Source organism: Physcomitrium patens, chromosome 11 (assembly GCF_059467195.1).
Source record: "Physcomitrium patens ecotype Gransden chromosome 11, ASM5946719v1, whole genome shotgun sequence".
NCBI classification, from domain to species: domain Eukaryota; kingdom Viridiplantae; phylum Streptophyta; class Bryopsida; order Funariales; family Funariaceae; genus Physcomitrium; species Physcomitrium patens.
Window position 1 is genome coordinate 15,310,885 of NC_143420.1, and position 22,843 is coordinate 15,333,727.

Consider the following 22,843-nt stretch of genomic DNA (forward strand, 5'->3'; position numbering starts at 1 on the left):
TTCATATCTACATTAAAAAATATGAGAAAGATAGATAATTATATATGTATATTGACGACTTTCATTAGCCTCGGCGTCTCGATTCCGTGAGTGACCAAATCCTACGTCACTTCTGGAGAATACGTGCTCAAGACAGCGTTCCCGGACAAAAGGCACTTGGGAACTTTTCTTGGGATTTTTTCGCAGCGAAGGCGTCGCACCATCACTGCCCATATTGTATTTGGAAGGAACATCGACGCCTCTTGCAAGCTTGTGGCAAAAGCCTAGTGAGCTGAAGGGGAGGAGAGGAAGAAAGGAAGGGTTGGCATCGGCAGGGGAGGGGAGGAGAGTAGAGGTCGAGCGACGTGAGTATACCAGACATCGCCTTGTCGCCCAAGGCGTGCTTCGCGATCGACGAAAGAATTCTACGCAGGATGTCCGGGACTCAGCGAGAGAGAAATAGAGAGAGCAAAAAGGTAGGATTCTATTCCTGTCATTGCATTTGCGCACTATTGCTTTCCATCTATCGCGCGGAGATGCTACATTCAAGCTGAGTATCGTTTGGTTAATCATTTCGCGTTTGTCCCCGTCGTGGAGTAGAAACGAATGCGGTGTTAAAATTTTGGAATGGAGGTCTCCCAGTCGATCGTGTAGGCAGCTGTATGTAGATCAATCGACGTTTAGGCGCTTACGGCATAGGTTTAGACGCTTTCAGCACTATCGCCGACATTGTGAGAACTGATGGTAGAGATTTCCATTCGGCACCTATGTGCATTATTCGAGGGCGATTCGGAGGCGAAACAGGCACATCAGCAATTAGTGTTACTTTACCGTTCATATAGAAATAATTTGAGATTCCTAGTGAAGGATTTTGATTTTCTTTGTATTCTTTTTTTCGTTGCTAACATTTACATGCATCTGCTAGTTTTTGTTAGGTCAACAGGCGAAGGTAGAGATAACAGCCGTGGTGACGAGCTCATATCGACAACAGTGTATGAGCAGTTGTTGTAGCTCTGTGTATGCAGATTCTGAAAATACTCAATTATGCTAGGGATAGTCTTGCAAGCGAAATGTGGATTCCGGAATGATTTCTTTGGAATCCTTTTTGTGGCTCCGGGATAGTGTCAACCCTATCAAGAAAACCTACAGCAGTTTGACCTGGATACTTGTTTCCAGCTTAGTGCTCACTGGTGAATCTTATTGTATATTTTTGCGAATCTACCTTTTTTTCTTTTTTTTACTCATTTGCGACAGCCGCGATCTTCTTAGATGTTCTCACTGGATGCAAATTTACACGAGGTAAGTGTCGCAGACGCATCTGAAAACGCAGATGCACTGGCTGTGGTTTAGTGGCGTGACTTCGTGATTGCACTTTGCCTATTTCTCAGTCCGAGGAAATTTGTAATTGATTAAATGTAGGTCCTATGGACTACGTTTCATTGTGGAATTGCTTTTGCAACGGACCACAAATGTCCAGGTGTAAGCTAAAGGCTATGGCCTGGTCTCTGCGTACGCCGATATGAATCAATTATGCTTATTGTGAAGGTAGTAGACGTATACAGGCACTGGATGTACAAAATTGAATGGCGATTGCCTCTTTGAGTCTGATTCTTACATCAAAGTATACTTACGCATGCTGTCTTGATCTTATAATTTTAGCACGAACTTAAACTCTAAAGCTTAGAACCCGGTTTGTGTGGACTTAACCCCAATGCCTAGTGTGTTTGTCATACGTCATGGACATAGTTTATAACGGGATTGAAGCAGATAGCATAGTATATCACTGCAGAAATTCTGCTGCATATTTTTTATAGAGCAATTAATTATCGATTAAGGATAGAGTTCAAATAATGCTTGCCATAGCTCTCTGTATTGTTAACCAGAAACATATCACATCGCAATTGAGATTTAGCTCTATTCCATAGGCTATCTACTTCTGTTTGTTTAGCGTTTGTACTTGTATCTATTCAAAAGTTCGCTAACATGCTCTGTGCCCTAATACTAGTTTTCTTTTGTTTTTGATCATAGGATCAATTCATGTAAGAATGTGAAGCGTACGCAAATTTTAGAGAAAGAAAAAGTAACTAGCTGCACTTACAATGGCAAAAACGAAGCGTAAGCAATTGGCAGCATTGGCAGGTCTGGATTTAACCTCCTCTGAGACACCGAAGAATATTGCAGGAGGACACCAGGACGGTCATTGTCCTGATAAAAATTCAGCTTCTCTTGAAGTTCGACAGCAGCGAATTATTTTTTGGATTCCTCCTTCAGATCCATCTCCGCGGCTGGCAAGCTCTAGGAGTTTTAGAGTTAGTGGCGCAGTTTCCAGGAAGCGGAAACGGTCCAACAATGATGGAGAAGAATATTCTTCTTCGGATGGTGAAGAAGGGCATGTATACCAAAAATACGCAAAGGTAGCCTTCGTTGAGAATCCTGGTTTTTCAGATAGCTGTGGAATCTATTAAATTTGGTGTACAAGCTTGTACATGTTGTACTTTTCTGACGATTCTGAACCAATATTGTTTTGTGAAACTCGTATACCATCTGAACTCTACAATCATTTGCTTTGTTACAGATTATTCTCAAACTTGATAAGCGTAACTTAGAGAAAGGCGTCGATGCCTTGCCTCCATCCAATGCATCCCCTCTTAATGCAGGGAGAGCATATCAGAGGAGGAAACCCGGTACTCGCATTTTGACTAAGGAAAAAATGCTATCTGCACTGACAGTCAACGACAACAGTCCTGCAAGCCCATCAGTGCAAGTGTGCAAGAAGACAACAGCCGAGGAGAAAGATGAGCATCTACCTGGAAGTCTCTCTGCCGATGTTGGGGAAAACGCAAATGGTTTTGCTTCAGGCGACACTATCGCTAGAGAATCATCCTCGTCTCAATATTCGAGGAGGCTCAGCTTGAGGACGAGGAAGCCTGTCTCATACAGCGACTTGGTATATGCCAAACCAGCGCCTCAGAAGTTGAGGAATGAGCAAGATGAGGCAATAACGAATAGGAAAATGATACTCAATCCCACGACGAAGTTCGTAATTGCCTCCGAGAAGGAAGCAGACCCTACTTTAGGAACGACGGGGACACAACAGATAACATCTCCCGCATCCAAGCGGCGGAAATCCAAATTGTTGAGAGACACTCGACCACAGCATGAAAAGACCTTAGTTAGAGCTGACGCACAAGTTACAGCACTTGAAGTTGCTGATAATAAACGAAAGTTACGATCGGTGGAAGAGATGACGAATGATATCTCAGAATCATTATCTGGTGGTGGCGTCAGAGGTGCCTCCGCAGAGTCTGCATCGAAAAAGGAAACCGCACCGAAAAAGAAGCCATCAAAATTTGCGAGAAGCATGACTGTAATAGGGATTGGGACAGAACAATCGCCAACAAATGATAGCCTAGAGTTAGCTCGTTTTGCTGACAGCCCAAGCCACCGGGAAGGAAAGACCGTGGCAGACAGGTCAACTTTGCCTTCTAAGATGATTAATAATGCATCTTCTCCAGTGGTGAAAGCGAAATTGCTGAGGAGATCGTCAGCCGCTCTTGAGAAGCAGGACGAACTGGCGCCATTGCACACATCAGTGTTGCGAATCAGGAAGAGAGTGCTAACGCCGGTCAAGGGGAAAAATAGTGCTTCCACTGCTTTGTTTACAAAGAAAATGAAAGCTTCGTCATTGGCTGCGTTGGATAATTGCAAGGCCACGATGGTTTCAGGGTTGGGGAGCGTGCCTAGTTCAACCGAGGCGCGCAGCAGTGAGAGTGGTGCTAGGGTGCCGTTGTTACATGGATCCACCAGGGATCATTTGATGCATCATCACCATGAGTCTGATGTTGTCACCAGTAGTAATAATGCAATGGCTCTCAATTCAAGAAGCAGGAGAATTAGCTTCCTAGGCAGGAACGCAGGTGGATTTATGGAAGAGGAGGATCCATTGAAGAGAGCATATTTGCAACGTTCTCTTATGTCCAAAGAATTCGCTCATTCTCATGCGAACAACGTAACTACGTCAGGTTCTAGGATTAGAGATCATGATAATGGTTGCAGCCGGTTGGGGGCCAGGGTTGCTTCTCATTCTTTCCGAAACCATGTGAACGGATATAATGTGAAAGGATTTAAAACCAACAGGCATTCGGTTGAATTGATCAAACAGCAATACAAGGTCTCGAGGGACTCAAAATCACGCCGTGGAGGCTTGGGATGTCGATTACTTTCATTGAAACCTTCCGGCTTCAAGAGGATTAACCCCTCTGTAGATCTGGCTGCCGTTATACGATCCAAGCTGGAGGAAGTTGGGGGCTTAACTGAGTGGCTCATCAGCGGGGGCTTGGGAGTGTTTGTTGATTTGTTCCAAGAGAGGAAGGTTCAAGAAAGAGATCTGTTGCATTTGACCATGGGCTCTCTGAAGGAGATCTCAGGAGTTCAGGCGGTAGGCCCTCGCAGGAAACTCATTTGGATGATTGAGCACCTTCTGTGATGCCCATATGCATCCATCAATTTCTACTCTTTATTAAAAGCGCTTCTAGCTTGTAACGGCTGACCATAATTCTGTACAAATATCTGTTTTGCTACCTGCAACAGTAGGTTAGGTACACATCACATGGGGTGTAACATGCAAACCTTGTTGCTCGTTGTTTAGAAATATATGTCTTGAGCTTCTCCCATTCCATGTTGTCAAACACCAGGCTTAGGAATGGATATGCGGGTGGCTCATAATCAGGTGCATCTTCTACCTATGAACTTTTGATGAATTCTTGTGCCTTGTCAGGATTTGTTGATGAGGTGTCTTATATCCAGCAGTTGTGTATGGTGTGTCAGGTGCAGTGCTCTAGGATAGTCAGTGTTTTACAGTAAAGACTGTTAAGAAGATATGGTAGTTAGCATCACATAACAGTATATCCTATAAAATAATCTGTTTAGAACGACTTGTTTTTTAAATTTAGCCCTTGGTAATTGAACACATTCGTAGAAGTTATAAACAGTTCATGTTCAGACATAAAAAATACATGTGTTTACCAAAATGATGCTAGTTTCAATAAAAAAAATCCAAAAAGCCTGCAATAATTTACTACAAATTGAGAAGATGTTATATTTGAGGTATCAGACCATTGTGATAAAAAAATTGTTAATGAAATTTTGTAAATGATCAGTTTGCAAGTACTCTCAGAATGATCAACTGCAAATGACAATTTTCATTATATGTTGTAACAAGAAAAGTTATACAATATTAATGCATGTTTAATTGTTACAGTTTGCACATATACATATACATAAATACAAGATAACTTTGCAGGCTTGGAATTGCAACAAAAGAACTTGAAAAGCACTTTCTACTTTGACTCATATAACACTTTGAAATTTTGTACTAACAAAAAAACTGATATAATATTTTTGAAGACTTCATAAACCTTTGCCCATTTATTCTTTTTTTTTTTTTTTTTTTTTTTTACAAACAACTTATTTTGTGTAGGGACTTTTGTCTTAACAAAACCAGACTTTACATTATGTGGTAATTCTTATCATTATTTTCAACCCTCTACATTTGATCATCTTTATTTCTTATTAAGATGATCAAATCATTTATATATAAAAATTAACTAATAATAATTTCATAAATTACACATTTATTTATTTATCAAAACAAAAAAATATGTCAACGAATTGGTATTGTGCCCTTGTTAACTCTTTGAGGCCATATATGTGTTTTTAGAACATGTAAATAAGATGACCTTTGTTGTTTTGTATAAATCCATTCAATTAGTTTATGTAGATTTCTTCTTTCAATTTTCTATCCGAAAGAGTTTTTTTCACATCTATTTGATGTATTTTTAAATGCATTTTTTTGTAGTTGTTATTATAGTTGTCATAGTAGAGATTTAGCAAAAAATATAAATGTCTTATTGTAACATACACCTTACACTAGAAAATACACTTTAACAAGCAATTTTGTTATATATCTTAGAATCTAGTACATTGTATTTTTTTTGGTACAAAACACTTACACATGATTAATTGTCAAGGACAATACACTCTTGTATCATCAAAAAAAAGAAAGTTAAGAAATAAGAAATGAATATAAAATAAAAATAAATAAAAATAAATAAAATAAAAACTAAAGAAAAAAAAATAAAATAACTATTGCCAATCACAAAGATAATATAAAGTCTTCAATCAAGACTAAGATATAAGAAAGGTATTTACAAGACTTTAAATGGACTTATTTTTTCTTTTATATATACTATTTATAAAGAAAGTCTTTTGGAAGCTTTCTAAGAACCACAAGGCTTGTGGTCCAAGTATCAAGTTATAAGTTGTTATCAACGCAACTTTCTAAAGACAAGAAACTTATAGAATAAGTTGTAATAAGCACATGGTTTATCTATAAGAATCTAAATATCTAATCCACATCTAAAAAACATCCTTAAAACTTTTTAGATAAATAATATTCTATTATTTATAAAGAATTCAAATCCTTCTATAGTTTTATTTTACTTAATTATGTTTGCAAAAAAAATCATTTATATAATGTCTATAAATCAACAAATAAAGCTACATTGTTAAAATTTTAATTTCTTTATTATTATTATTATTATTATTATTATTATCTCTTTATAATATTTTACTCTTCTACCTATTTTCAAGTGCTCACTATTCACTTACATAATAATTATGCCTACTAGGACTCATGTCTTCTTTGTGCACAAATTTTGTATGTTGTGTCTTCTTTCTAATGCATTTGTTAGTCTATAGAAGTGATATGCTATTATTATCTACAATATTGTAATCTTGATTTTTGTGTCAATTTATTATTATTATTATTTACTAAGTAATAAATAAATAAGTACAATTTTATTATTTTATAAAATATTTAAATAAAATTTTGAATATTGATAATACTTATATGCTTCAAAACCTTGATATTTTAAGATTTAATTATTTTCTTAACTTTTAATTTTATATATTTATATATATATATATATATATGTATATATATATATATATATGTATATATATATATATATGTATATATATAGCTTTAAATCTTAATTCATATACAACATCTAAGAAACATACACTTGATACTTTTTGTACCAAATTTTAAATTAATTTAATTTAATGTCTTTGAATAACTATTACATCTAAAGTCTATATACATAATTTATGGTTTTTTACCTTTTTATTAGATAGAATTGATGCAAAAAGAAATAAGATGATACATGTATTGATATATTTTAGATAAAAATTTAAATAATATAACATACTTGGTAGCATCCAAATCAATAATGGCTAGGATGTAAGACTATAGAATTTATTTATTTTTGTTATAATTAAATATTATCTCCATATTATTACCTTATATTATTATGATATATTTCTTTAGCTTTTTATTTTTATTTTTTAATATAATATAGTCAAAATTTATATAAATAAAAAAATCTCACATTAGATAGTCTATTAGAATTATTTTTTTGCTTTAATAATAAAGTAGATTAAAATATTAATTTTGAAGTTTTCTTTTTTTTCAATTAGTTACTTATTGCTCATTTATTAAGTGTGTTATCTTTTAAAAAAACCCAAAAAATTGTCTTAGAATACCAAATGGTTACTTTTTCTTGCAAACATTCTTAATAATTGCTACATGGCTTTGATAATCACAACATTTTTTTAATGATAAGTTTTTTAAAATTTTGAAATACTTAACAAAGTTTAAAGGCAGTACAAAATCTTTAAAAGATCCATCAAGATTTAAAAAGATTACTAACATTCTTAAATCTTTGGTTACTATATCAGTAATTTAAAAATACATTGAATAGTTTGTTCTCATCATGTACTAATTATTTTTAATGAGATGTGCAAAAAAACATATGTATCACATACAATGATTATTTCAAGCAGTTATACTAATAGAACCTCTTGTTCTTTAAACTACACAAGTACATAATATTAAGTTTATCCAATGATAAATAATCATCTTTTAAGAAAAACTAAACCTTCTTTGACAAAATTGAACTCCAAAGACATTTAAAACTTAAAGATTGTACTCTTGAATTTCAAAACCCACAAACAAGTATGTGATTTATGTTTCAACAAAATGCAATTACAAAAATAATATTTTGTGTTTTTAAATCTTAGCATATATAGGTCTATATGATGTTAAAGAAACATGATAGTATGAGGTAAAAGTAACATAAATCAAACCAAAATATATATGAGAAAATATATAAAGTATGATAATTTCTATTTTTTTAACATCTTTTTTTACAAATACATAAGACAAATAAATATGAATGATTTTTTAAACACAAGATGTTCTTACAGTAGTGTTTGTAAAGTTATAGCTTCTACAAATCTTAGCCATCATCTAAATTCTAGCCATTGTTTAGTTTTTTTTGTGATTAGCAATTATTTTCATTTGATTTTATGTAATATATCTTAAAGATATTTCTAAGATTAGTATGCATTATTAGGATTAGTATGTATTATTAATAATTTAAATTTAATAATACATACTAATCCTTATCATTATCTTACATATGTATTTTTGTAGATTTATACATACAAAAATTAAGTATAATCTTTAAATTTATTTTATTTTATATCATGTATATCTTTATAAAAATATTTTTAAAATAATAATATAAATATATCAAAAAAAAAACTATAATTAAGAAAAAAATAATATAATTTCTCATTGATTTAAAGCATTAATATTATAACCATGTTTCAAAACTACCATAGAAGTAACTATGAGAAAAATAAAATATTTTATTGTTAATTATTTTATATGTATATATATATTTGAGAATGTTAAATAGATCCAGGTTTTTACTAAATTAAACTACTCATGATGAAGAATATGGTAATTATAATGAATGTAGTTGGTTTTCATTGATTTTGGATCTAGTAATAGAAAAATGAATCTAGATGTCATTTTTTTTTTCATGATAGTTAGAATAGATGAGTCAATTTAGTAAAGGACTAGGTCTATTCAACATTCCCTTATATGTATATGTATATATATATAATAAAATGTATAATATATTAATAATCTATCTTCTTTTTATTAGTACTATAAGTATTACAATAGTTGTTTGTTGTATAAAACGTTGTGTAAAATGTTTTGTGAATAAAGTATTATTATTATAAAAATTAATAAAAATATATAATATTTATATTAAGGTTACTAAATTTGATCTTTGATGTTAGATATTATTGTACAAATAAAAAATAACTATGAAAATTATACATGAAATTAAGTATAATAAATATTTTTATTATTTTAGAATATATTAGATATGTAAGATAATAATATAAGTTTTTCAAAAATAAAATAAGTATTTTTATTATAATAAAATTTGGATGTTTATTAAGACAATTTATTAGCAAACTAACAAAAAAAAAAGTTTTATTGTCTCAATTAAGTTTATTATCAATATAAATGTTTCAAAAGAGATTGGTACTTTTTAATTTTAAAATTGGTGACTAATTGATTTTTTATAATTTTTTTTATATGTGTGTTGCACACATGATATTGAACCAAACTTTGAAAAAAAACAAAATGAATATAATAGAAGATAATGCATACAATTATTCTAAAGAGTATAAAATGACTATTGTACTTACAAAAATGAAAATAGAAAAAGTTTTACAACTAATAAAGAAAGTTAATAAATAATTTGTTTGCATCTATTTGTTATAAATTATAACTTTTAGTATATCACAGCTTAATGAAAAGAAAAATGACTTAATATTGATTGTAGTGCATCACAATAAATGAGAGAAAACAAAGTAAACATCCAAGAAAATTTTCTATTTTGTATTTATACTGCCTTAAAAAACTCTTACAATTGATGAATAAACAATTCTACAAAGCAAACTTTGCACATGTCCCAAGTATGCTTATAAGAAGTTAATTTTGTTAACTTGAAAGGTGAATGAGCAGAGAATCTTAATACCATTAAAGTTGTTGATCCATTTTCGATAACTTAAGCATTTCAACATATATGCAGTAAGTGTAAAAATGAAAGAAAAATATCCCCATATAGGGTAATAGATATCAAGAAGATTCCAAGTGGTTTCACACAATTTGGCCCAAAAACAGAATTCATATAAATGTTTTAGCTAAAGATACTCTATGACCCAAATCTGACACATAGACAAACCTAACTCCAATTGGTGGTGGGTTACAAAATTGAAAATCTTGCTTTCTCATAATCAAGAATTATGGCACCTAATTATGCTATCAAGCTTCACATAATTTTGTGCTACCTATGGATGTTAATATGTGGATGAGGTAACCAAAATTCAACCAGCTTATGCTGAACTTGAATTCCACCCCAACCAATAAAATACCACCTAAATTGAAACACAGCCACTTTATCTTGCAACATTTTTCCATGATCAAAAACAATGTAAACTTAAACCCAACCATAAGAGTGTCAAAACTGGTCTCATGAAAAGTGTACGAAATTTGTGTTCTACTTGACTTATTCTCATTAGAACTGACAGCAATTGCCTGAATTTCAGGTGTGATTGGAAATTATTAAGTAACATCGCCAATACGGAGTTTTCCGTGTTACGCTATTGCTTTCACCTCGTGCAACTACTATCAATCTTGCAATTCGCATGTAGTGATCGATCGCAACGACGGCTTGTTGTCCCTTATGAACAGGTCTTTGCATGCAATTCAATCAAGGACAAATAACTTGCAAAAACCCAAATTCTACTTCGTACTTAAGGTATTCAGTTCTGTAGCGTTATTTGACAATATATACTCAACAACCAAGATTTTTACTGATATTTTGTAATCATGAAGCTAAATATGAACGAGGATGTCAAATATCTACCAGAAAAATCAATTGCTTAATTCCATTAGCTTAAATCTAAAATGCACCATACATTATCAAGTAAGCACATGAGACCATTTATCGAAGAAGATATAAAAGCTACGAAAACAATCCGTTTAGATGGTTAAGCAAAGGAGCACAGAATTGATTTTTACATTCGATTCCAATGAAAATGACATTCGCAGTTCTCTGCTCTACAACTCTTCCTTTCCTACATGAGGCTTGTGAGCAAATTCCTCCTCCTCCTTTGGCATATGGATGGTAACCACATCTGGAAGGGGAGTCATAGGTCCTTGCTTGCCCTTCGGGTCCCAGTCAAGCATGATTTTAACCTTGATGCCCAACACTCCCTGCAAAAACATACATCCAAAACCTGAGATTCGTAGTAAAAAACTAATAAACGAGCCTTCCGAATGAAATCACAATAATTGAAGAAACTCAGTGAACGGTTGAGACTAACAAGATTAAAAAGCTGTCAAGAATACCTGTCGCAACATGACGTGTCTTACAGCACTATCAATGTAGTCGTTGACAGGGCTTCCAGATGATATCATGTATCCGTCCTTGAACTTCATGGACTTTGCACGAGCTGCACGAAGCTTTCCACTCACTATCACCTGTGACCGCCACCCACAAACTAATTAGACAAAGATGAATCTACATACAATATCCTGCAATCTTCCAGATGTAACAGTGAAGCAGTGCTAAAGCTCAATTGCAATGTTCAGATTCAGACGTGAGACCGCGAGTTAAATGCAATCTTATAAACGCATGTAAGGCGGTTGCTCATACAACGCAAACCACCTTTCTTCGAGATTTTATAATGAGAGTAAATACAGCATGACATATGTAGTTGATATTTCGCAAAAATACATTCATACGACTGTCCACTAGGTCCATCAGTTAAACAAAACGTTTCAATGGCTCAAACTACATCCAGTAGAGGTTACCATACCTCACAACCCTTGGCACCGCTCTCCATGATGAACCTCAGCACTCCATAGCAAGCCCTAAAAAACCGCAGGTTCAAGAACTTATAGTATCCCTTTTTTCCAATTTGGCTAAAACAATTCATACATTCAATTACCATTTAATTGAATAAATTTAATTGCCATTTAAAAGTATATTTTGTGTAGAAGCACAAACCTGCGTACAGCAAGACCTCCGAGAAGCTTGTATCGAAGAGACTCAGCTTGCGCAATAGCGCACAGACCACGGTTGTTCACCTTCTCAGCGTACAACTCCACTGTGCCCTCAGGAAACTGGAACCGTTTCTGAACCACGGAAGTCAATTCCCTGATCCTGCGTCCCTTCTCACCTGCAGACAACACGCCCTACCTTAATCCTCTGAACTCATACGATAAAAAATTCCGCCTAAAAGCCCTGATCTTTCTTCGTTCTAGAACACGACGTCACCGATGAACTTGACAGAGCTGGTTACCTACCCAAAACATTCTGTGTGCGGGTAGCGCGGATGATGATCTCGGTCCGCATGGGAGTGACGCGCACTTCCACTCCAGAATAGCCATCTTCGGCGAGCTCGCGGGTGAGAAGCTCATTGAGCTCGGCGAAGAAAACACCGTCTGCTACAAACTGTGAGAAAAGAGATAAAACAAACATGAGTGCTGTGATCTACTCGAAATGTGCCCTAGTGAGTTTTCAGCAAAAAAAACAATTAAAAATCATTTAAAAAAAAAAACAGCCAAAGTCTCAAAAACTTGTTCACAAGCGAAGAATTCCACCTTCCGCTTCTTGCTCATCTGAGTTGCCATGTTGAAAGAGAGGTTCGCACCGCCTAAACTGCAAAAATTCGAGGCTACAGAAGAGCTGGGGCGACGAAGCGCGAGCGCGAGCGCGAAAAGAATTACACCCTAGTCTGTCGCAGGTTTAACACGCAGAACCCGTACCTTGGAACCCTAATCGTCCGATTGATACCCGGTAATCAAGCAGGGTCTTCAATACCTAGCTGCACGAATCCGGTTCTCAGTCGGATAAATAGTCCGGTTGTCCTGCAGAACCATGCTTTCAATGTTTTTGTTGGAGTTGATGTTTTCTATTTGTACATTCTAAAGGAAGTTATGTTTAATTGATTCATGTCAACTTGACACGTATTAGTTTTTCAGTAGACTGTATTGAATTTTTTACCTATTTGAAAAAAAGATTGTGGATTCTATTTATTCGAATTTATTTATGCAAAATCATTGGAAGTAATTACACACAAACACACATACACACACACACATTTATATATATTACTCATCAAATAACTGTGAAAAATAATCATATATTGTATTTCATACACAAAGCAAGCTGAGGAATATACAGACTTATTGGAAGAGTCAATTTCTTAATATTTTATATTTTTTGTACAAAATATAACACACACAAAAAAAAAAAAAAAAAAAAAAAAAACGATATCTAAAACCCACATAATTATTTTTGAGAAAGCTAGATAGTACCTAACGTGTTGTTTTCATATTATTTAACAACATTGCATCTGTATAAAAATACTTTGATACATCAAAATAGCCAACTATATGTATGTAGATATATATATATATATATATATATAGGTACATGCACACGTCTAGAATTTTATTACATCGAATACTTATACTTCTAATGGTATAATTACAGAATGAGTTACTTCGTGAAAATTCATACGAAAAGTTTTTTTTTTTTTTTTTGTTTTTTTGGGTAAAAAGTGACTTCAGGCTTTTTTGTATAAGCTCTAAATCGGCATGTGAGTTTGAATAGTATTTGTATTGAATACATGCATTCTTTTCACAACTTGCAATCACAATCTACATTTCCTTTTAATCATTTATTTTCACTGTAAGATATCATCATGAAATGAGATTTGTGCAAATTACACAAAATAGTTACATTCTTTTCAATTGCTTGATTTACTTCATCTTAAAAATTTCAGCAAAGAGAAATAACTCAACAAAGGTAGAAAAAATTATGTTAATGGTGATTATATATACGTATATGTGTTTAGGTGTACATGTTTATTTATCTGTGGAAAGAAACATGTTTTCATTTTCATTGTTTCATTCCATCAGAAATATACCCAATAGTTTACTTTGTATCCACTTCTACCAAATCAATCATCGACAATTTGTGAACATCATTCAGTTTATCTAGTTACTTTACATAATTTTAACATTATCACAAGTCAAAATTAACACAATTAAAAGGCAAATACAACACAACAAAATATAATTGGATTTCATTATACAAAGGCAAATTTGTCTCTTTTAAGATATTGGTGGCAAGTTCCTCTATATTGATGTTTTCGTAATGTTTTGAAATTTCATCTAATTCCACGTCTTCATTCCTACTAATCCATCTTATATCAAACTTATATTTTAACATATCTGAAATATTAACAAAAATAAAATAATGTCTCACACCTGTATATTGGAGAAGGGATCTATCCATCTATCTATAGACACTTGAGAGAGAAATACATAAATGTACACACATATAAACAACCAAACTACACAATCAACTATGAATGAGTCCTATCAAACCTGCACATTGCAATTAATTTCAGACATGTTTTAACGACGCATGAGCTTCTTTCGAATCTTCTTATCGGCATTACGTTTTCACCATGAATTCTTGCTAGCTAAGAGTAGAACTGCCTCCTGCATGAACAAGGGGATAGTAGGCGACGCGTTGGAAACCAAATCAATCCACAGAGAAGTCCACCACAGCTCTCGCTCTCCCTTCCTCACTGGACGACGGTACGATCATGATGGCCTCCAATAATCCTCTTGGAGATGGAATTGGGAGTCACGAACCAGCTCAGCAATATCGTCAACAAGCTCCAAGTTGCATTAGGGGGGACAACTGGACCAGAGAGCTCAGGATGCCTGCATTGACAATGACTGTGTCCACCCTCTCTGGAACATCGTCATCATTAGCATTGTAAGTGCAGTATGGTTACGCAACGAGATTGTGAGACTGGGCTCAACAATGGGCATCGCAATCACCCTCGAACTCGTATAAAATAGCTGTTCAAAAGTACAGCTGCTACTTTCCAATTTGAAAGGTAATTATTGAGCTGGTCTGACAAAAGTCGTCTCACCCCTACCTACCAATTTACAGAGGGCAAGCGGACTTCCTGCTGGAGGACTTGAACCCTAGAGTAGAGATTCTGATATCTCCTTCCATTCACACCCACATAACTGGGATATCTATATCTATATATATGTATATATATAGATGATACATATATATATAGATATATATATATAGATATATATATATAGATATATATATATAGTGCAAACTAAGGTTTATGATTATCACCAAGCTGGCACCTCCAAAGCTTTGCTCCGATTGCTTTCGCAGCGAGGCTGCAAGTCTCTAATTTCATGGGACCTCATACCACATTGTTGACAGTTTCTAGGCAGTGGCTCTAGCTTATAAAGTTATTGAGGAAGGGGATGGCCTCATGCATTAGAGACACTTCCAAGGGGATGAATTTCAATCTATAGTATTCCGTACATATCAACCTGAGTCTCCTGTCTACGATCTAAACAATCAGCACACCATTCTGGGCCTGACCTGCATTTTCAGCTTCAGTTTGTTGTTCCACGTCCTTTCAGCACATAATTACGCAATCCAGGAATATGGATATTATAGAGGTAATCTGCCCAGTCGATTTGTCGAACATTGAAAGCAAACGATTCGAGTTCTTCCTCGGACAGCTCCTTCAACAGAGATTCAGTGTTCTCTATTCCGAACCTGGATAAAACACGCAAGGATAACTCTCAATTAAACAGGTTGAACTCTTTACAGCCTTCATAAGGGCAAACTGTAATTGCACATTACGAGGGCTCAAGGGCGGTAAATCTCATGTTCTCCATCATGAAATCTGAAAACCATCGTTAAGTGTGTCTTGGCAAGTACGAAGGTATCGGTCCAATATGCATGCCTTTTTGAGAGTTTTAAAAACCTTTCTTTCAAGAGAAACGAATAACGAAAAACAATTATCTATATATATATATATATATATATATATCTCAGTTAATACGAGGATGAATCTAAAATATTCATACTATGAGGAGATGAATCCGATAACCTCTAGCATATAATTCATTATAATTTATCCTGTTATCCTACAACGAATTACCTAACTTAATCTTAAAAGGCAGAACGATGATTGAATTCTTATCATTTACTTTAGTACATATGTTACACATAGGAAAATCAAAATAACTGGTGAATGATTACGAAGTTCAATTTCTTTCACTTTATAATTCTTGTTTGTCATTCACGGTGAATAATCACAATTCATCTAGCGGTTGGACTCACTCATAACATACAGGATGACAGTTGCTACTGCAGAGAGTCCACTAAGTCCATGAGCTCATCGTAGACTCTATTGACGCTAGTGCATGTTGTAAACACTACAAAAGAGACCGTAAACTATAGAAAAATAGAATAGCATATCAAGTGTGAAAGAACAGCACATACCTGCCAGAATAGAACGTATAAGGTTTGTAAATATATGCTAAGTACTTAAATTGCTCAAGTGTTTTTTTAACAATGAGTTCCTGCCTTGCAAATGACTTCCCCTTTCTCTGCCAAGGAAACAGCTTTGACAGCTGCACGAGAGCAAAGGTTTATTAAGTTTTGTAACATAGGTCTCTCTATATATAAAATACACAGTCGATCACAACAGAATACAAAGAGGGTCTAATGCTGCATTAAATTGTCGTAAAGTGCCATTCCTTCATTCAAATTTACAACACATTATGAGACCCAAGTCGGAGAATCTCATTCAGAACATTCGCAAAAGCCTTCCAAACTGACTCAGGGCTTTCGGGTGTTAGACCAGCACCAACACTACACACGCTTGCCAGTCTTGAAAAAACACAGGTTGTACATGCAGGGCGTACCTTCAGAGGTAGCTGATAGACAAACCACAAGTAAAGGTTAAATGCAGTCATGCTTTGCACAAAATTCATTCGCTGAACTCTTATCGGTTGGCCATTTTTGTCCATCATGGGATCTTTTGTAAACAGCTCCAGTGATACATCTGCCAAAATGTTGAAACTCATAGGATTCACCACAGACGATGCCACTTGATACACTTTAAGTCGTGGTGTTTGAGCATGTTTCGTCATGGCTGCCAAAAGGGCATTGACAACTAAGTCGGCTGGGATCTGTTCAAACATATTACAATTTCTTAAAATGGGGTGATGAAGTAGATTGAGCTAACATACTTCAAAGGACATATTGAGGCCGTCCAAATATGCTCAGCACCTAAAATATACAGGTACACTAACTCTCCATTGATCTCACAACAATCTCATGACAAAATTCTTGCAGCAAAGATATTTAATACATTTCAAAACTGTACGAGTCATGCAATGAGATACTAACCACGTCCAATACCCCTCGAGGATCTGCAAGGAACCCAGTCATCTGACCTTTCGCATAAGCCACCACAATAGGATCCATCATTCTGCAGACAGGAGTCAAGTTGTTAAAATATCCGTTTAAATTCGATTAGTGTGCTATTTATTTTCAAAAATTGTTACTCTTTCTCTCCAAGATCTGGACTTACCGAAGTCCTTCCATCCAACCGGGAAAAGGTTGAGAGAGCGTGCTCTCCACCACACTAGGTCGTAAGACAACCACTGGCATATTACCACGTAGAGATTCAACCAGCATTTCACCCATAGCCTTTGAGAAGACATATGTATCTTGCCACCCAAAAAGTTTAGCTCTGCAAGAGATTGCCAAGGTAGGGACTTTAGCACGAGACCCTGATGAAAACTTGTGATGATCCACGTCTTGGATCATGTCGGGGAGCAAATCATCAGCACACACATTTAACTGAACCAATAGTGCGGGTGCCAGATGTATTTTCAAAATTTCTGAAGAAATTTACCTAGTCATGCCCAACTCTTTCATTTTTTTGCCCACAACTTGCAGCTTCTTGTCCGCTGATAAGTTAGTTAGGCTCACTTCAGCCGTCGCATCTTGTAACGTTTTCGCACAGAGCTCAAGCTCGGCTGCAACGTTGAGCTCTGGAATGCGGTCATGGGACATCTCCTTGGCGATGCTGTCACCCATCTTAAAAGGCTTCTCAGGAGTGGCGCCCTGCCTTTGGCCGTTAACGAACGCTGCAATTAGGAGATGAATGAACAGAACATTAAACTTCCCCTAACCCAAGCCCACAACGATGCGAAGAAGTAGATGAAACAGATTTTTTTAGGCTGCCAATGTGCTTCAAAAATGACAATATTAAGTGGAATGTTGAATTTATGGAAAACATCTGATTGTAGAATTTCCGGTAGCACAGTGTCGGAAACTTCCAGTCAGTGAAATTTATAGATCAGATGCACAAGTGGATTGAGGACATCACATCTTCTTTATTTAGAAGACCGCGTACAAATCAATTGAATGGATTTGCCTTACCAGTGGAGATGTGGAGGAAGAGTTGCAAATTGGGGCAGCCCCTTGCGAATTCGATGATGCGTCGAGGACCCTGTGTGTTGACGTTCAGTGCGATATCGTACCTGCGGATGACAATGATCATATTTATGAATAAATTAACATGGATGGGACTGATGCTTAAGACACAAATTGCAGAATTTGAAAGAACCAGACGGTTCACAAGTTATCAAGTCTGAAACTATGCACATAACAAGTGTCTTAGAATAATCCACCTGATGATAGCACCGTTTCTACTACACGCAGAGCGGACACCAAATATCAATGGCAAGACACCGACCTGATGTTGGAAGTTTTCCCTTCTTTACCTCTCATCGAAAGTGGTTATCGCTGCTGAATTTACTATAACTTGTACTTGTTTGGAAATATCCTCCGACACAATATTTTCGATCCCAAGACCGTCAGTGGAAATGGTGCCGCTGACTGCGGTAAGCTTTTTATTCATAAATTCCTCGTAGTCATCTCCGTAGATCTGCTTGAGCACTTTAAACAGCGGAGAATTGATAACCTACAAATTGTTCCCAAAATTGTGTTAAATTGACATTCTTGGAAACTCTGAGTTATAAACTCCACAAGAACTACAATTCACACAAGTGCTAGGGCAGGCATTTCACTTATTCCGTTGAAGCGCTACTAATGAATTGTATTGAACTATTATTTGGTCCATATTTCTTAATTCCTTCGCATAGACACCCGTGTGTACTCAAGGACTAGACCAAGGACTCCTCTATGCGTCTGTGGCGATCATCACGATTCATTGCTGTTGTGGTTTCACTTGGCTAAGTGAAAATTACATCAGGACCGAATCCGAGATGATATTTTTTTCATTTTTTCATTTTTTTTAATCCCATATCCACCTAATTTTAAATGAAATCAGCTTGATATAACCATTAACGGAGGACATGCGCAAGCGAAGAGAGCACACTTACATTATTCTTGAGTCTCTCCTCGACTGTGACGTCTTTCTGTGGTTGGATGAGCAGGTACAGTTGTCCAACGTCGGGTTGGACTCTCAAAATCTTCTCCACCATGACTGTATGCAAAGAATGATGGAGTCCGTGAGCAGAGAGACAAGTGGCTTGTCATGAGCTATACTTCGGGTGAAGCAACACCAAAAAAATGACAAGAGAAAGATCGTGTGATTCTAGCGGAGCCAAGCTTTCGCGTGGAAGACTCTGATACATAATTGAGCAGAAAGGAGAATTAGATACGAGAATTAGTACCCTTTGCCAAGAATCCCGTTGCTCCTGTAACAAGGAGATTTTTCCCCTTCAGAAATTCCACTATGCCCAGTCCACCACCAGCTCCAGCATCCCTGAATTTCTCGACTGCAGCATTGCCCACGCGCTGACCTACATCATTTGCGACGGTAGCTGTGGTTTCCGGCTTAACGGGCGTCAAACCCAAAGCTAGCACCAATGGATCCTCTAATTGGTGGACGCGATCCACCGCAGCTTCGTTGTCAACCTGTTCCGAAGGCGCGTTCAAGGGAGCTTGAACAAGCCTCTCCAATTCTGGAACCTTGGTAACGGAATTGTCAGCAGAGGTAGTCTTGGAGTATTCATTAAGAGTTCCATTCTTCGACAAATGTTTTACGGAACTACCATTTAAAAGCGTTCCATAGGTAGAACGTACGTTGACCGCGTCCCCCTGTCCAGCACAAATTGAATCACCGTTCCCCACAGAACCGTTGGTTGATCCATTAAGTGGCGAAACACCAGAGAAGGTCGCACGTCCATTCGCGGAGTCAGTTCGTGAAGTTTTTCTCACAGTGCTCCCATTTGTCGATCCTTTTCTAGAGACTCCATGGACAGAAGTGTACACCACTGGACAGCTTGCGTCACCAGAAAACGTGTGGCAAACCTCATTTGCCACGTCACCATTCACTGCATCTCCCTTGTCAACGTCTTTCGAATCAATGGGGAATCCGTTTAAATTGCTACGGTGACCATCATTCGCAGCCATTTCCACAGGGACTTTTCTAACATCAGTGTTACTCTTATTGGGAAGAGAATCCTCAACACCTGCCGTACCTTCACTGTGAAAATCGAGGCTCCAAAGCTGACCTCCTCTCTTAATCGATTTCAGGCGCTTCAATGAGATTGTCTTAGTTTTGCATGCCAGATGTTGGCGTCCGAGTTCACCTGCTAAGCGGCATTCTGAGATCCTTGTCTTAACCGAGTTCAAGTGATGCGAAAGGGTCGAGCTGCAATTCATAACTGACACAGGAGCTTTCCACGCTGCTTCCATTTAGAGGAATGTATTACTCCTTCACTGAATTATAATTTTACCTTTTTAGAGACCTGTCCAGTTAATCACTCGAAAATCTCTTGTGAGCGTGCACCAACTACCATCAACCTATCATCCACAAGACCGTAAATAGACAATGCGTGGCAGTGCGAAATTGTACCGCTGCCTTTAAGTGCATGCAATTGCCTCTATAAGTGTGCACCAGCGCTGAGCAAGAACTAGACCTCCTAATTTGAGAAATCCACTTAGAATATGGAAACGAAAGTGGCAAATAGCTGGAACTTCTACAACAATCCCAGAGGCTGAATATTTCTATGTGCCAACGCTGACGGTCGTTGAGGCTCTACAGATCGGAAAAGGTCTAGGATGCTGGCAGCTTAACCTCCACATGCTCAGCTCGTACCTGTTCATACACCAACCTGAGTGAATGTCATTCGCGTGTTCTTTCCAACATTGACGACATTAATCTAACTCTAACTTTCACCAGCTTGGTACCTCAACTCAGATAATACCTTCTCTCGCTTACCTGCAGCGCATTTCACGCCAGCCCGTCTATAAATTGCAAACCACAACCCCTACTCAGTACAATCACTCCGATACACATAAGAATCTAAACATTGACCACTAGATTACCACAACCATCAGTTAACATGCAGCTTTTTCGAGGTCACCACGAACCAGGGAGCCACTTTCTGTATCCCTCGTCTTACAGAACTATACTCGCAGTCTCAGGAATCTCTGTCTCTCCCTATCTCTCTTACTACCCTATCCTTCACACCAATGCCACACACTCACACTGGTACTCATCATCTGCACTTCTTTTCGACTGAGGCGGGCAACAAACAGCTCAAAGCTAAACCGGGCCAGTGCTACTATTTCCTAACAACTCTTCAGGTGCTCGATGTCCACCTCAACAAGCCGCCGTTCCACTCACAGTCCCCCTCTCCCACTCTCTCGCTCATGTCTGGATCCAAATTTACCTTTCCTCCACCCGAACTAACAACCAGCAACATCAACATGCAGCAAACGCCCGAGTCTCTCCAGCTGCTTCCAACAACTAGCTCTGCGGCACACCCTCGCTGACAATAGATAGCATCACTTCACTACTCAAAAATCAAGCACTCGGAAATGCAGGGCCTCCTCGGTTGTTGGTGCTAGTTATGGTGGTAGTTGCAGCAGCAGACGCAAATGGCGTGGCAACGGCAGGCTGAGCGGACGACAACAGACCCGAGGGGTTCTGTGCAAGCAGACGACCAGGGCAGAGGGTGTGAATACACAATTCAATGCGTCGAGCGCGAGCTGCAAAGTTTCATGATAAATCCAGGCGAGGACCATCCAATGCCATCGCTCCCGCTATTGGCATTGGCATTTGAAGCCACGGCGGGATAGTTGTTTCCCCAGTCCCAGCTCTCCCTTTCAGTGCCCACTTTCCAGCGGCTTCATCACTCCTTACCCACCTACCAACCTGCCTCGGTCGCTCCCCCGACCCATCACCGTGCCTTCTACCGCCTGTACCCATCGCCGTATCTTCTCAGAGTAAACATAATGGTGCCATGCATCACATGATGCCCAGTGAGAGTGCGCAGGAGGCAGGGACTGAGGGACTGGGGGGGGGGGGGGGGGACTTAATTAGCCGCCAGTTGAAGAAGGACCCTTGAAGTTAGATTCATCCATTTGGGGGAAGCTCATGCACTAATAGATCGTTGAGGCACGACTAACCTCTCTCTGACAATTCCCCCCATCCCTCCCTCAAGACCCGCCAACCTTCATCCCTCCCCCAAGTCCCCCCCTCCGTAAAAGATCTGCTCTCCCTTTCTTTCTTTCCCGACTTCGATCCATCCTTTCCTACTCTTGCTCTTCCTCCGTTTCTTTTCCTTCCTTTACCTTTTCTTTTCCCCATCTTCCTCCTTCATGACCGCGGGATTTTCTAAACCTAAGTTCCTATTTCTATTTCCTTTGTCTTTTCCTTGCAAAGTTGTGCTCACTTTTTGGGTTTAATTTTGAGTTTATTTTTTGGGGGGGTTTTTTCGTAAAACATGTATGATTATTTAGCATTGATTTATACATTTGTTTTTTTAATGGACTATTGTAGTGTTTTCACATTGTGTTTTTGTTCTTACCAAAGGTTTACTAATAAATTTGTTTAGAAGAGATTAAGTTTAAATTCTTGTAACATTGATTTTTATTTCTTATTATATAATAATGCTTAGATTTTACAACATTGGCTCTAATATTGTGGTATAATTAGATTTATACTTGGTAAAATAGAAATTTTATTA

The 22,843-nt window shown here is 37.0% G+C and overlaps 3 protein-coding genes across 9 annotated transcripts; 1 reads left to right on the top strand and 2 right to left on the bottom strand.

Annotated features, from left to right (window-relative positions):
• The first annotated feature begins 186 nt into the window (after positions 1 to 186).
• LOC112289056 (uncharacterized) lies at positions 187 to 5,435 on the top strand. Of its 5 annotated transcripts, none has more exons than XR_016505609.1 (5): positions 187 to 455; positions 2,008 to 2,393; positions 2,555 to 4,417; positions 4,628 to 4,708; positions 4,807 to 5,435. XR_016505609.1 is itself a non-coding variant. In XM_090254403.1 (5 exons), the coding sequence occupies exons 2-4, from the start codon at positions 2,079 to 2,081 to the stop codon at positions 4,677 to 4,679; spliced, it is 2,184 nt and encodes a 727-aa protein (XP_090110529.1). In that variant the 5' UTR covers positions 187 to 455; positions 2,008 to 2,078; the 3' UTR covers positions 4,680 to 4,708; positions 4,807 to 5,435. The 5 variants fall into 5 exon arrangements, 4 of the variants coding, with proteins under 4 accessions (XP_090110529.1, XP_024389761.1, XP_024389762.1 ...); XM_090254403.1 differs by having other exon boundaries at positions 4,674 to 4,708; XM_024533993.3 differs by lacking the exon at positions 4,807 to 5,435 and having other exon boundaries at positions 4,628 to 4,784.
• Positions 5,436 to 10,928: 5,493 nt separating this feature from the next.
• On the bottom strand, positions 10,929 to 12,685 carry LOC112288241 (small ribosomal subunit protein uS3x). The gene is made up of 6 exons (XM_024532236.3): positions 12,578 to 12,685; positions 12,281 to 12,428; positions 11,982 to 12,153; positions 11,791 to 11,845; positions 11,321 to 11,452; positions 10,929 to 11,185 (listed from the first exon to the last, which is right to left on the bottom strand). The coding sequence occupies exons 1-6, from the start codon at positions 12,605 to 12,607 to the stop codon at positions 11,030 to 11,032; spliced, it is 693 nt and encodes a 230-aa protein (XP_024388004.1). The 5' UTR covers positions 12,608 to 12,685; the 3' UTR covers positions 10,929 to 11,029.
• Positions 12,686 to 14,046: 1,361 nt separating this feature from the next.
• On the bottom strand, positions 14,047 to 21,896 carry LOC112288251 (fatty acyl-CoA reductase 2, chloroplastic). 3 transcript variants are annotated; one of them, XM_090254404.1, is made up of 12 exons: positions 21,545 to 21,892; positions 19,538 to 20,983; positions 19,244 to 19,347; positions 18,623 to 18,822; positions 18,279 to 18,379; positions 17,749 to 17,983; positions 17,422 to 17,583; positions 17,238 to 17,319; positions 16,751 to 17,017; positions 16,326 to 16,456; positions 15,414 to 15,593; positions 14,047 to 14,746 (listed from the first exon to the last, which is right to left on the bottom strand). In XM_090254404.1, the coding sequence occupies exons 2-11, from the start codon at positions 20,562 to 20,564 to the stop codon at positions 15,428 to 15,430; spliced, it is 2,475 nt and encodes an 824-aa protein (XP_090110530.1). In that variant the 5' UTR covers positions 20,565 to 20,983; positions 21,545 to 21,892; the 3' UTR covers positions 14,047 to 14,746; positions 15,414 to 15,427. The 3 variants fall into 3 exon arrangements, with proteins under 3 accessions (XP_090110530.1, XP_024388030.1, XP_024388031.1); XM_024532262.3 differs by lacking the exon at positions 14,047 to 14,746 and having other exon boundaries at positions 14,845 to 15,593; positions 19,538 to 20,967; positions 21,545 to 21,896; XM_024532263.3 differs by lacking the exon at positions 14,047 to 14,746 and having other exon boundaries at positions 14,845 to 15,593.
• Positions 21,897 to 22,843: the final 947 nt, after the last annotated feature.